Below are 15,424 nucleotides of genomic sequence, written 5' to 3'. Positions count from 1 at the left end.
TGCAAGCGTCGGGTTGGTCACGTAGAACAAGCAGGACGGAGATCAGACAAAACTGGGAGCAAATATGGCGGGATCTGCAAGTCATTTCATCCTGACCTCCGCTCTTTACTTGCGGCCATCGGATGGCATAACAAGGCCACCTTGGATCTATTACCTGGCCATCTCATTACAAAATAAGGCCATCTAGAGACCTCTCTCGAACATTCGACCCCACTTTCCGTCCCTAATCCGTTGAAAATTACCATGACCAGGACACGGCAACACAACGTATTCGGTCATAATTAACATACAACAACGACAATTAAAATAATTTAAAACGAGATTCTTACGTTTAAGTTAGTATAAGTAAGCAGTCGATTTAAAATAATAAGGAAAAGAACAAAGAAAAAGAGGGGAAAAAAACAACCAACCAAATTTCAAATTAGTTTCAAATAGAATAGCAACGTAGCAAAGCTAAAAAAAACGGGAATTTCCATACGATAACACTAGGCAAGGTAAAGATATAAGAATAGATGCAGCTAACGTCAAATCTTGCGCGTGGGCAGATCTCGCGTTATATCGGTGAGTACACGAGATATTCGAGCCACGGCATTCAATAAAAACAAAAACAAACAAACCGCACACTTGAAATCAACAAAAATTGTGAAGTATATTTAAAACCTGTCTTGGATTATGTTCAAGAAAACCGATCAAATACAAAGAAAATCCAGCTGCATATGATTTAAGCTACGTGTATTTAGAACACAATGTAACTTTGCTCAAAGTTTTTAAAGCCATACATCACAAAATATCACACGCACGGAGTTGGATATACAGGCGGCACCGAACGAACATCAAAGCGGATTTGTTACCGATCGTACACAGTGAGGGACCAGTGAGGGTTTGAGTAAAGAGTGAGTAAAAATTGGTGAACGTGACAGTCCACAACATATGACCTGGACCCTTGGATTTAATGAGATGTTTACATTTGAAGTCTTACAGTATTGCCGCTTGCAAGAGTGACTGAGCTATACAAGACGTAAGAACTCGCTTCGGCCACACTCCATTTATAGTTCCTCGTGTATGTGATAACATTACATTAGAGAATGTGATATCGTTACATTAGAGAATGTGATAACGTTACATTAGAGAATGTGATAACGTTACATTAAAGAATGTGATAACATTACATAAGAGAATGTGATAACATTGCATAAGAGAATGTGATAACATTACATTAGAGAATGTGATAACGTTACATTAGAGAATGTGATAACATTACAAAAGAGAATGTGATAACATTACATAAGAACATGCTTTGGTCTTTCCGCTGGACATACAAAATTCCTTTTTGATCCGGCACTCGGCACACAAAATTATCGATTACTTCTGGTCAACAGAAAGGCACCAGCACAGAAACACGATAAACAGCTCAAAGAATAACAATGAATCATTCATGACTAGGATAGCCTATGCCGCTACACGGAGCGGTCAGATTGTGAGTGAGGGGGTGGGGGGGGGGGGGGGGGGTGGTGGTGAGACCCATTTTCGATGGACTAGGAAATAGGTTTATTTTTTCTTGAGCTCCAGACAATTGCAATAGATATGCAAACAATAACGAACGGGTTGTAAATGGTTTACATTAGAGCGTAAAGACGCAAGCACTGCGTGTTGGGCAAGTTTTTAATTGTGAAGAGCTTTCTCTCAATGAGTGTATAGAGTTATCTGCCCGTGAGTGTACACAGTTATCTGCCCATGTTTGTGCAGCGTGGTCTGAATATGTAGTTATCTGCCCAGGAAAGTGTAGAGTTATCTGACCAGGAGTGTATAGAATTATCTGCTCAGAAGTGTGTAGAATTATCTGCCCAGGAGTGTGTAGAATTATCTGCCCAGGAGTGTGTAGAATTATCTGCCCAGGAGTGTGTAGAATTATCTGCCCAGGAGTGTGTAGAATTATCTGCCCAGGAGTGTGTAGAATTATCTGCCCAGGAGTGTGTAGAATTATCTGCCCAGGAGTGTGTAGAATTATCTGCCTAGGAGTGTGTAAAGTGGAGTGTGTAGAATTATCTGCCTAGGAGTGTGTAAAGTTATCTGCCCATGAGTGTGTAGAGTTATCTACCCTTGTAAGTTCAGACGCACCACCCCTTAGATCTACACTGCCAACACAACCTTTACCACCCAAATAAAAGAAGACTCGCCAAGTCAAACTTGCCACTTCTAACCAACACAACTTCTCTTCAATACACATCTCCAGCCATAAACCATAGATAGAAACATGATTGTGTCTTCAATACACAGCTACAGCCATAAACCACATACTAACATAATGGTGTCTTCAACACACACCTCCAGCCATAAACCACAGATACAAACATAATGTTAGTAAAATTGTTTTAACGTCTAGCAACAAAACCTCCCCCTCCCCCAGCTATACGGTAGTCACGTGATACAGAGACCCACGGATGGAGATAATTTTTGGAACCTTTAGATTCGAGTACAGACGAGAATATGATGTGGTGCCAAGATGGAATCGATCGGACAGCGGGGGGCGATTAGGGATATACAAGCCTTTATAAACAGCCGGGGTCTTGGGTGTCCGCGTGACATTGGTTGGATACAATCAAGTATCGACCCGAGGATTCGGTGCAACTCAGATGGTGGGGGAGCTTTTAAAATAGATTTTAGATTCGTTACTTGTATATTTGATACCTATATTTATGTCTCCATCTACATCTCTCATGTAATCGATATAAGTATATGTATATATGTATACCGGCAACTAGGTCTATTAGTATATTTGCTATCTACACATTTCTACACCTCTTATTTTAAGATCACTCTGTTTATATACAAAGTAAAGTAGACTAATAACATGTGTATTTCTATGAATGGATGCATATCGTCCGTTCTAATATATACGTAAACAACTATCGCTAATCTGTTTATAAAATAAAGCATATATCGTCTTGTTTTTTTTTCCTGATAGTACTAAATCATACATGCTTTATAACACAGCTGATTAACGCTAAAAAATTGATTAGTCTGCTTTACAACACATATAACTAACGCTAATATGAATAATTCGTCTGCTTTATAACATAATTAATGCTAAAATAATTGATTCGTCTGCTTTATAACACAGCTAATTAGCGCTAAGATAATTGATTAGGCCGCGGCTGTCACTGTTAACAATTGAAATCACACACACACACACACGAGATAAACAAAGAATATCCGAATCCACATGTGGTTGTATAGCCACGCCACGGGGTTACCCACACTATGAATACAGCCACACCACAGAATATCCCACACTATGAAAACACAGCGAGTTGTCCTGTTTTCACTAAATCCCCACACTATGAAAACACAGCGAGTTTTCCTGTTTTCACTAAATCCCCACACTATGAAAACACAGCGAGTTTTCCTGTTTTCACTAAATCCCCACACTATGAAAACACAGCGAGTTTTCCTGTTTTCACTAAATCCCAATCAAGTGTGGCGCCGACACAACGCGATATAGCACACATGACGTCATCGCCCAGTTTAGGGCCCTGCTGGTGAAAAGCCCGGTAATGACCGTTATGACCGGCATCAGACCGAGCCAGTGACGTAATTGTCCATGACCCCCCCCCCCCCCCCCCCACCCCTAAATACCAAACAGCCCGTGACCTCTCTCGGCGCGTCAGACGAAGGGATGTAATCGATATTAACAGGCAGTTTCGCTTTTCGTGGTGGGCGCGACATCCGGCCCACGGAACTCTGGCTGAATCGCTCAACATTTGTAGGAGGGGGGGGGGGGGAATAGGAGGTGCAATTGGAGAGAAGGCTAATACAAATCCGAATCAAAGTTTAACTAACTTCTTCTTCGTTCTTAATTATTAGTGTTGAAGGGGATCGAGATTTATCTGCCAGTGGGTCTGAACTCGAGACTTTGTTCGAATGTATCAATTATGAGCTTTTTGCCGACTCGACCACGCCTCCAACACAATTAAGCGTTACGTGTCAACTGGTTATGCGCCATTGAGGCCATTGACTCCGATTTCAGCCTGCTTTTCTTTTTGGATTTGCTTCTATAGCCTTTGTCCAACCAAGAACAAACTACAAGGCAGCAGTTGTTTAATTTTGGAAGAGTGGCTGTCCCCAGCTAACGAGCCTCATCTGCCCGAGGGTTCGAACTCGAGACTTTTCGGTTTAGCAACCATGAGCTTTACCGACTCGACCACGCCGAACTAACTGAAATGTCTAAGGCGAAACGTAAATGCCGTTTGTTTCAAGAAAATGACACGAGTAGTCAACGCACATTTAGTGATAAAACATATTTCTTTATGATTTTCCTTTCTGTCGAGGCTGTGAGAAATGACCATTTGACCCACAATAGGAAGGACATTTGTCTCCTCAGCATTCCCCTTCGCTGCTCACTGAAGAAAGATCTAGATCTACTTGTGACGTAACAAGATATAGACCTACTTGTGATGGAACAAGATGTAGACCTACTGGTGCAAAAATTGAAACTCAACGCGACATCTCCACCGTACCGTTGATTAGTAAAACAGGCAAAGTGTAATTAGGCACATGCTAGCTTTTTATTTGGTAATTGAATCAAGTGACGTTGTCTGATGTATTATATCGTGCTGGTGAATGCAGTCACATAATTCTAATTGTTAATCTCGTAGTCTAATGATCAAGGCCGATTTGATAATCTTGTAGTAGAAAAATTACAACAGATGTAATAATCTCCTTGTAAATTAAATGCAACAGATTTGATGTAACTAAATACTAAGGAAAATAAACCGGGAGTGATCTCCCCTAAACTTTCTCGAATATTCTTATATAAAACAACAGGGGATGGGAACTCGGGACATAGTTATGATTTTTAATCCATTTTAAATACTTAAACTTTTTAAAATAGAATAGAATCTCATAGAAAAAAGAATTGCGCACCAAGCGAACGCCAAATAAAGATGTTCATAATAGTGCGCTATATTATTAGTACTTTATAAATTTACATGCGTTTTTTGAGAAATCGGAAATAGTGTAAATTAGTACTTCCGGTCAACGGAAATTACTCAAAATTTGACAGAAGGTAGAGATATAGATCTTTTACGTACATGTGAAATTTCATTTATCTATCTGAAATAGTACTCAACTTATAGGCTTTTAAAAATTTAAAGTAGAAAAAGTACCACTTCCGGTTATCGGAAATCGCTCAAAAGTTGATACGGATCTACGATTTTGATAAATACTTATATATAAAATCTCATCAACCTAGCTGTAACGGTACTCAAGTTATCGAGTTTACACAAACACAGACAGACAGACACACATACACACACACACAGACATACGGACAAGATTTGCAAAATTATGTTTTTCCGTATCAGTGAGGTGTAAAACGATTACAAGACTTTCTCTATACTTCGTATATGCGAGAAAGTAAAAATGATGATTTCCTTACATAACATGGAGCACCTGTATAGTAATTAAATACACAAGTACTGAAACAAATCTTCCGGCATTTACAACCAGAATACATTCTAATGAACATTCAATTAACTCCAGCCAATTAAGTGCAGGTCGGACGTGTATAAAATCTGGAACAGTGACAGGACACAGGTGTGCTGGAACATGCGGGCATTCGGTGCTCGACTCCACCTGCTTTCATTAGCACAATTTTAATTTGAAGTTAATTTACAAGCCTCGTCAGACCGCATAACCCCTAACAAAGACAAAAGAGCTGCCCCTAACCCCTAAGACAGAACATTACCATAAACTCTAGCCGTGACAAAAGATCTTCCTTAAGATGGCACAGTACCATAACCCTAGCCAATAACTAGGATGTCCAAGTATAGAAACCAATGTACTTGTACCGCCAAAGTGCACTGTGCCTCTACCACTCACGTGCAGGTAAAAATAAAACAGCGACGTCTCAACAATAGTTTTTAAGAAAACGTGAGAAAACAATTTACGCACGCCATGGTAACTTGTTAAAAATTGATAAAACGTTTTAGCACGAGATTGCATCTAAAAATAGATTTAATGACTCAGTTTTTTTGGCCGGGTCACTATGTGTTAGCTTGGATAAAAGAAGCCAAATTTTTAGCGAATTTGGCTCGAAAAAAAATTCGATTAGCTTCTACTCTACTTGCTGTAATCAAACGCGAAAGTTCCACTTGAGTTATCAGCATTAGATCACCTGCCTCTGCCCTTTCTGTTTATTTGTGTGTGTAAGCAATGGATGTCTGATGTTGAGGAACAATTCCTAGATCTATTGCAGCCAGTTTGTGACCACTTAAGACAATCACGTCATCGATTAGCTCAACATATCAACGAATCTGGCAACATTAGATCTGCACAAGTGGCAGAAATTATTTCTATACAAAATTTGACCAAGCCAACTCAATCAGTTTAATTTTCTACGCACCAAACTACGAACACTAGATGGATGGTCTTAGGTACAATTAGATGAACAGCAAGGCTATTGAGGGGAAGTGGGCGGTGTCTCACAGCGGAGGAATTTAATTACATCGACAAGAGCCGAACGGGTTTGGTTTAGTAGTACTCGTTTATTTCATATCCGTTGTACGTTTTAAAAGCGGCTTAACATATTGTTTACAAACAAAGTTTCATAAAAACATGCTCCATTAATACAAGCATAAGTAGGAACATAATGGACAGGTGCTTCTGACATTAGTAAAAGGGGGGTAGTTTCGTTTTGTTTGAATGGTTTTTAATCTTTTGTTTACAGCTGCTATAAATCGTGTCATATTTTAATTTCTGATTTGACCGATTTGTTTAGGAATAGCGCGCCATTTTATGATGGGAGTTATGGCAGATGTTGGCGTTGTTTGAGTTGAGGGGGGGGGGACAACCAAGGTGGAAAGTAACGTTTGTGTAGTGGAGCTAGTCTACAGAAAGGAAATAATCATTGTTTGCCGAGTAAAGAAAATTATTCGGCACTTCAAGTTTGGCTGTCTTTACAGGAATCATTGTATCTGTTTACAAATTATATATTTTCACTTTTGTAAAGATAGATAATGAAACCGTTAAAAAATAAATAACACATGATTTACTGGAGGCTGATCGGAGACAAGCAGAAAGTCAAGTAGAGGCAAGCAGAAAGTCAAGTAGAGGCAAGCAGAAAGTCAAGTAGAGGCAAGCAGAGAGTCAGAGGCAACCAGAAATTCAAGTAGAGGCAAGCAGAAAGTCAAGTAGAGGCAAGCAGAAAGCCCAGTGAAGGCAAGCAGAAAAAAAAACTTGTACAAGACTCCTGGGGTCCGTAAATTTCCGACCTTAAGTCAGTGACGCCATTATTCTCCAACCCCTAAGCCACGTCTACAAATTACAATTGACATCAACAAGGTCTTACATTTCGCACTGGTAATTTATCTTCTTGATCTAGTTGTCTTTTGACAATATGCGATATGAACCGTTGTAGACTTGAACTATATGTTCATCTTCTGCAACAGTATGCGATATGAACAGATGTATCACCACGGTGGTGACAGGTACCTGCGACTGAGGAATGCACGCCCGTAAATCAGCGGGGCGGGGCAGATAAACCATCTGAACATGTTGTTGTAGTGATGGGATCTGAACATGTTGCTGTAGTGATGGGATCAGGCCATCTCTACAGGCATCAGGTGATGACGTAACACGTCCCACACGACCGGCAAGGTCAAGGTCGAGGGGGAGTTAGGGCAGACATTCCAGGAATCGTTGGAGGGTTTGTGTGGAGTCGTGGCTTTAAGTGGTTGCTAGTGGCTTGTTTTGGCCTATTGTGGCTGGTGAACGGCTTGAAACTAACAGAGATTACTTCAACTTAAAAACAAAACATACATAGTAGTAGCTTCTAAAAATCTATGACAATGGGACGTTTAACTTTTAATTGTTAGAACGTATTCAAATCTTTTAGCTCGAAGCAGACAAATTACCAAATACACGGGAGTATAAGCACGTTAGCACATTATAAAGATCATGCTGCTATTGGCACATTACAAAGATCATGCTGCTATTGGCACATTACAAAGATCATGCTGCTATTGACACAATAAAACGGGTGAATAGCTTCTGTACACTCAGCTTTATGTTATTTTATCCAAGTTCCTGACAACATCACGCAACACGCAGGTTTCAATTTACCGTATACTATTTGCACAAATAGCACACTCGATTTAATTTACCGTATGCTATTTGCACAAATCAGACGCTTGATCGAATTTACCATTCATATACTATTTTTCACAAATACGACATTTAATTAAGGCTACATCAATTCACCTTTGATCGTGATATCATCAAACAAAAGGTATATCTAGTTGTCTTCATAGAAACTAGTTAAAAGGGTAACCATGGAAACAACAGGTTCTATGGTTGGTTCCAGGTATAAACCAACAACAAAAAACAACCGACATCACCTTTCACAAACAAGAATTACTAACAAGACTGTTGTGTATTCGCGAAACACGTTTTTTAACTTTACTTTAAACGTGTTATTTTTTTAAAGCAACAGTTATTTTAAGCGTGAGTAGCACATCGTCTCCATATATCTTCTCATGAGCAGCTGCTCAATCTTCTGCCATCATGTTGGTTGTAGAGGTAGAAGACGGATTTCAGTTGTAGGTTGGTAAATGTTGTCTACTTTGGAAAACGTTGTCTAGATTGGTAAACGTTGTCTACTTTGGAAAACGTTGTCTAGATTGGTAAACGTTGTCTAGATTGGTAACCGTTGTCATCTCAGAATATTGTTAGTGAATTAAACACATCGAACGTCTGTTGGGTCGTCCAGTTGGTGACCTCACAGTTGGTGATCACCGAGTAGGTTATCTCACAGGTGGTGATCTGACAGTTGGTGATCACCGAGTAGGTCATCTCCCACTTACCAATCGCCCAGTTGATGAGTATCCCCCCCCTCACCCCTCGTGTTATGTAGTTAAATTATGTTTGAGGCACACAGGTTCGATAGAGATACATGGGTTGTTCCATAAGGGACGATGGGAGGGAGAGCAAGAAGACAGGGATCAAGATGTATAGAGAAATATGGAGAAAGGAAGGGAGACTAGGTGGGGATAGAGGTAGACAGTGGAGTAGAGAGAAGAAACCCAAGAACTCAGTGCGGGTGGAGTGAGGTATATAGAACAACTAACTTAGTGCGGGTGGAGTGTGGTAGAGAGAACAACTCACTTAGTGCGGGTGGAGTGTGGTAGAGAGATAGAACAACTCACTTAGTGCGGGTGGAGTGTGGTAGAGAGATAGAACAACTCACTTAGTGCGGGTGGAGTGTGGTAGAGAGATAGAACAACTCACTTAGTGCGGGTGGAGTGTGGTAGAGAGATAGAACAACTCACTTAGTGCGGGTGGAGTGTGGTAGAGAGATAGAACAACTCACTTAGTGCGGGTGGAGTGTGTGTCGCTGAGTCTGGACCACTCCTGCAGTAGCTGCTCCATCTGGGATCTGATGCCAGCCGCCTCCTCTTGGTTGGCCTGCAGCATGACGTCATCTTTCTGGGACTCCATCTCGGTCAGGTTCTCCTGGACATCCCAAACCTTCTGCTCCATGCCCTGGAACAATCGTAGGTTTGATATAGTAGGTTTATGACGGTAGGTTTATTTTTGTAGGTTTATAGTTGTAGGTTTAATATAGCAGATTTATAACGGTCTGTTTATAATTGTAGGCTTAATATTGTAGACTTAATATTGTAGACTTATTATGGTAGGTTAATTATGGTAGGTTTATTAGTGTAGGTTTATTAGTGTAGGTTTATTAGTGTAGGTTTATTAGTGTAGGTTTATTAGTGTAGGTTTATTAGTGTTGGTTTATTAGTGTAAGTTTATTTTGGTAAGTTTATTATTGTAGGTTTTTTGTTGTAGATTTATTGTTGTAGGTTTATCTTTGCAGATTTAATTTATTACACCAATCTATGAGGTTGATCACGGTCAAATCACAAGCAGGAAATTCACCAAAGACGTAAATTAACTGAATTCACTATCATTAGGGTTTGGCTGAAAAATGAACAAACTCTTAAGATTAAGTGGACGGGGGGGGGGGGGGGATGGATAGTTTTGGCATTGAAACTAAGACCATTTAATTGTTTTTAAGATTAAAAGGTAAGTAAAATACACCCTGCCAGTTCGTTTTTTTTTCAACCAGGCTAATGTATAGGCTACAGCTCTAATAGGTATCTCTTTCTGTTGTTTTAGTACACGTAAAGATATATTGATTAGAATTTAGAATACTGAAGAGTTCAAATCTCATGTCATGTGACCTGTGGTAGGACAAGTACAGGGTACCAAGGGTCGGGTACAGTTATTAGTTGCCCCAGTGACCTATTGACCTCTCACCTTCATCTTGACGTCATAGGCCAGTCTGCCCGTCTCCTCCACCACCACGGCGTCGTCCAGCTCCATGCTTGACCGCAGCTCGCACATCTGGGCCGTGAGCCGCCGGAGGGCCTGCAGGTACTGGGCCGGCGTGTGGGCCAGTGTGGTGGTCCTGGTGACGCTGGTGGAGACCACATTGTACGTGGTCCGGCTGATGACGCTGTCCGAGGGTGACGCGTGGCCGTTGGTCGACGCCGCTGTCGTCACGGTCGTCTCCTTCGTCAGGGGCGTCAGGATGGGCGAGGGCGGAGGGGTGCTGGCCAGCCGAGTGGTGAGGGCGCGGAATCTTTCATCGAGGGGCGCGAGGTCTGTGGAGGCGCCCGCCTTGCTGCTGTCTGGCAGGCTGTGACTCTGTGATTTGAGGGCGGTCAGGTCTTTGCCGCGTCGCTTGACTTCATCTTCTAGCACCTGGGGACGGAGATGGAAACATGAGTTATGGCATGGGTGGGGCGATGCTCAGGTAACAGTTCAGTTCAAGTCCAATTTCTTACAGACGAGTTGCAGTACTCCCCCCCCCCCCCCCCCCCAAAAAAAAATAAAAAAATAAAAATAAAATTAAAAAATAAAAATCATTAGTATTTTGCGTGTTTAAAGTAAATGGGACCCATTCATATAGTTTGCCTTAGAACAAGTCCTCGCAACCATGTATGTTAGTCACACGTGAAAATCGATATGTATTAGCAACTTTTAGATTTACCAACATTACCAACAACATTACCAAAATATTACTGTATAACGTAATGTGACTTTACACAGTAATGTTCATGCACTCTTTTCATTTAGCAGTGTGATGGGAATAACTCTAAGTTGAAGTAACACAGTGTTTCTTTCAGGCATCTCTACCGCCCCCAACCCGAACGAAGTGGAATTTGTAAAGAAAATATTTAATTTTACCAGTGTCCGACCCCCACCCACAGAGAAAAAAGTCTAAAAGAAACACTATGAATAAAGATGGATCACGAGCGAGGCACACTGCCTGACGAGAGAGGGACACAATCTGACGGCGGAAGGACACATAATCTGACAAGACCGAGGGACACAGTCTAACGAGAGCGAGGGACACACACATCTATTCCCGACCTGTGGCGTCATTTATGGGGCTGCTACACCTGGATACGATCATAAACAAAGGGTAGACAACGATCTTCGTTGACGTTTCAACAACAGCTGAAATCACAGCAGCTGATGTGCTCACCTAGACAAACGATGAAGCGATGCCTGGAACAATCTGCCACCATAGTGTTGATAAATTTAACAATCTGCCACCATAGTGCTGATAAATTTAACAATCTGCCAGTTCACAGCGGATAGATTTAACACTAAGTAAAACCTAACGTTAACTATGTCGGAAACTAAACCCGCATTTTAGTCTTTCTCAACATCGTACTGCGCTATAAATAGAGCATCTAATTTCAATGATCAAAGCTTTATCTTAACGCAAGCTAATTATTCCACCGAGTCTGTCTACATACATGAAGGCACGTACACCGTGTGACGATGTACAGAAAGTTAATGAGGTTCATTACATACAACAATTATTATAGGGGCAGTCTCATGGCATTGCTAGATTGTAATGTTTAGAGCCAACATTTGGAATGTAATGTTTTAGATGAACATTTGGAATGTAATGTTTTGGATGAACATTTGGAATGTAATGTTTTGGGTGAACATTAGGAATGTAAAGTTTAGGGCGAACATTAGGAATGTAATGTTTGGGGTGAATATTTGGAATGTAATGTTTTGTATAAACATTTGGAATGTAATGTTTGGATGAACATTTGAAATATATTGTTTAAAAATGACGAACTGTTGGAATGTAAAGTTTAGGATGACGAACTGTTGGAATATATTGTTTAAAATGACGAACTGTTGGAATGTGAAGTTTAGGATGGCGAACTGTTGGAATATATTGTTTAAAATGACGAACTGTTGGAATGTGAAGTTTAGGATGGCGAACTGTTGGAATATATTGTTTAAAATGACGAACTGTTGGAATGTGAAGTTTAGGGTGACGAACTGTTGGAATGTGAAGTTTAGATGACGAACTATTGGAATGTGAAGTTTAGGATGACGAACTGTTGGAATGCACTGTCAAGCTGTAGGTATTTACACTAACAAACCCCCAAACATTTACTCTCGAAGACAAGTGTGTACCGCAGGCGGATGACGTCACAAGATGGAGCAGATGACTATTTTTAAACTGTCACAAGTTATCAAGTCACGTGGTCTGAGAGACTCACCCCTCGGTGTGTGGGGTACTGAGGGGGGGGGGGGGGGGTAGTGGCAGCCTAAGTGGTGCTAAGTCAAGGGGTGGCAGTCGTGTTCGTTGTTGTTGTTGTGGTTGTCGTTGCTGTTGTCAGTATTGATACCCTAACCTAACCCTAATGCTATTCCCGGTCTGGATCTAGGTCATTACCACCCCCCTCCCGGTTAAATTACCCCACTCCTCTTATATAACTAAATCTATCACTATGCTTCTCCCTATCCTTATCTTAAAACCTCTACCTAACTTATCATTAACTTATCTATTTTCCTTATCTATTTCTAAATGACAGGGGTTATGTTCGACTAGTCTTTTTTTGTGGTGGTGTGTGTGTGTGGGTGGAAGGGCAATAACGGAGGGGGGATGACATGGGGTACCCGAGGGGGAGCTCACCCCTGACCTTGACCCTGACAGAAGCCCGGCAGTAAAGTAAAAGACATCTACTGTATTGCCGTGTCAGAGCCACTCTATGAACCGTCTCCTCTGACACTGTCTACAGATTTAATTCATGGCCAGATAACCCAGCTATTCCTATCTCATACCATTGTCCTGACCTTAACAATGAAGCAGGGGCAGTAATACAATACTATGTTGTACTCTTTGCATGTGTTTTATAAGAAATTTATTTCCCCCTTGTTGGTTGCTTCCCCTGAACAACGCAATGACCACAAGAGGCGAAGGGTAGATAACTCGACTCAGCGACTCAAGACTCCCCCTATACGCTGTAGCCTGCACGTAAACACGTCATCTCGCCATCAAACAATACAGATAGAGTGATCTCCCATACCGTGGATGACGCAATACGGCTCACAAATACAAACTTTTTTTTTTCTCTCCCTGACCTTTCCGACCTCCAGCTAAGTGAACAAACGTTGGTATGACGTGTACACTTCTCTGCCAATAAACGTACACTACTGCAGCTCACCAAACACGCGCATCAGTACTCACGTTTTATAGACGCTCATCTCGATATATACGAATAGAGGAGATTCGAACGGGGGGGGGGGGGGAGATTTGATAAGGTGAGACTCGTGGATGTAGGTCCATCGACATCAAAGGACATCGGGCGCATGCTCTTTGCCTCATAAACAAATCAAGCCGGCAATCAGCCGGTAAACACGGCTTTTTTTCCAGACCCCACTCACAAACATACGTGAAATGGAGCATGCGAATGGTTCAAACTGCCGGGATGCAAAAATAATCACAAGCGTCGGGAGCAGGGCAGGCCTCTTGCATCAAACAGTCTCGGTGACTTGTATGGGGGGGGGGAAGGGATGTCTTGCATCAAACAGTGGCTAAGACTTGTTGTATAAGGCAAATGTCATGAAAAAGCAGCAGAAACATGTTTGATAAGGGAAATGTCTACCGTCAAACTGCGGCAAAGACTTGTTGTATGGGGGAAATGTCTCCCATCATTCAAGCGATCAGACTTTCCACACAGACTCAAGTCTTTTTGTGTTTTTATTAACTTTTTTTACTTTATGTCTATAACGCAAGGGGAATAAACCCAGTCCAAAATTTTACAATATAGACCAGCGATGGCCCGCGGTTATGTACCTTGCAAATCTGGGTCTGCAAATTTGAGAAAGTTAATGATAAATATGTGACATTCACTGCAAGATATCGTTTTAACGAAAAAGAAAAAAACCCGGGAAATTGCCATCCGAATCTTAAAAATAGGAAGATAAGGTTCTTATGACCGCCGATAAAAGGAAAATTCATTACCCGCTCGCTAACAAGGTATTTATTTCTAATGTAGTTATCCTAGTGATTTCCCTTGGAGAATCAGGAGGAGATTACCCCGTTTCTCCCCACACAAGCGGTATAAGAAACGTACAATAAAAACAGGATCGTCGGTTGTAGATTAGATTGAGGCTCTAGTACCGTCATCACTGCGCACGCACCGTGCGAACACACATTTGCACATCTATAAGACGCGCAGTCAAGGTAATAAAGTGCCGGCAACAAAAATGTCCTAAATCACGGGACACGTCGTTACGTCATTTAGAAGGTACGATTACAGATGTAAGGATACAGGCAGCGTAGTAATACAGGGCGCTATTTTTTTGTGCTATCTCGTTTAATAACCTATCTCATTCTGTAATTCTGGGAGAACAATGGAATGTATGGGTGCGGTGACGTGCGATAGAGATTTGACAGAACATTATTTCTACGCACTCCGCTACAGCTGAGCTACGTTGCCGTTACAAGGTATAAGGACAGTTCATTGTTCTTTGGCTAATGTTTACTTGCACAGATAATGCAATAGTTGACTCGTTCATCTTGCACCGATAACGACAAAGTTGACTTGTTAATCTTGCAGAGATAATGCAAAAGTTTTCCCTTGTTCATTTGGGACCAATAATTCAAAAGTTGACTTGTTCGTTTGGGACCAATAATTCAAAAGTTGACTTGTTCATTTGGGACCAATAATTCAAAAGTTGACTTGTTCACATTACACATAAACTTGCGAAGGTATCTCACATCACAAATTTTTCTAGAACCACACGCCAACCCTAAACACAACCAGGAGCGGCACAAGCAAATTTCTCTACAACCACACGCCAACCCGTGCAACCAGGGACGCCCCATGTAATCGCATCTCAAACTCCCGCCCGTCATAGATCACGTCAGATACCCCGTGGGGTAACTAACACTGATGCATGTTTGAATCACAACCAATTAACCCGCGCACCCGTGCATTATTCCAACACCAAACATCACATTTTAAGACGGTATGAAACCCGGCAACATTATTAACCCACATCTTATCTAGGTACATCATCACCTTCCACCTTTTTC

At 41.4% G+C, this 15,424-nt stretch overlaps 1 protein-coding gene across 21 annotated transcripts in view; it reads right to left on the bottom strand.

The window, feature by feature from the left end:
• Positions 1-15,424, bottom strand: part of LOC131941899 (dystrophin) — a 301,691-nt gene that overhangs the window by 98,060 nt on the left and 188,207 nt on the right. For all 21 annotated transcript variants that reach the window (XM_059301490.1, XM_059301480.1, XM_059301481.1 and 18 more), the window contains 2 exons: positions 10,321-10,767; positions 9,368-9,540 (listed from right to left, as the gene is read on the bottom strand). In XM_059301490.1, the coding sequence (XP_059157473.1) occupies positions 9,368-9,540; positions 10,321-10,767 (620 nt within the window). The remainder of the gene's footprint in view (positions 1-9,367; positions 9,541-10,320; positions 10,768-15,424) is intronic.

The sequence above is a fragment of the Physella acuta genome, unplaced genomic scaffold (assembly GCF_028476545.2).
Source record: "Physella acuta isolate Inbredline_101_S28 unplaced genomic scaffold, ASM2847654v3 ptg000376l, whole genome shotgun sequence".
NCBI lineage: Eukaryota > Metazoa > Mollusca > Gastropoda > Physidae > Physella > Physella acuta.
Note: the sequence above shows the minus strand (reverse complement) of the source record. Positions and strands in the feature narration are given on the sequence as shown.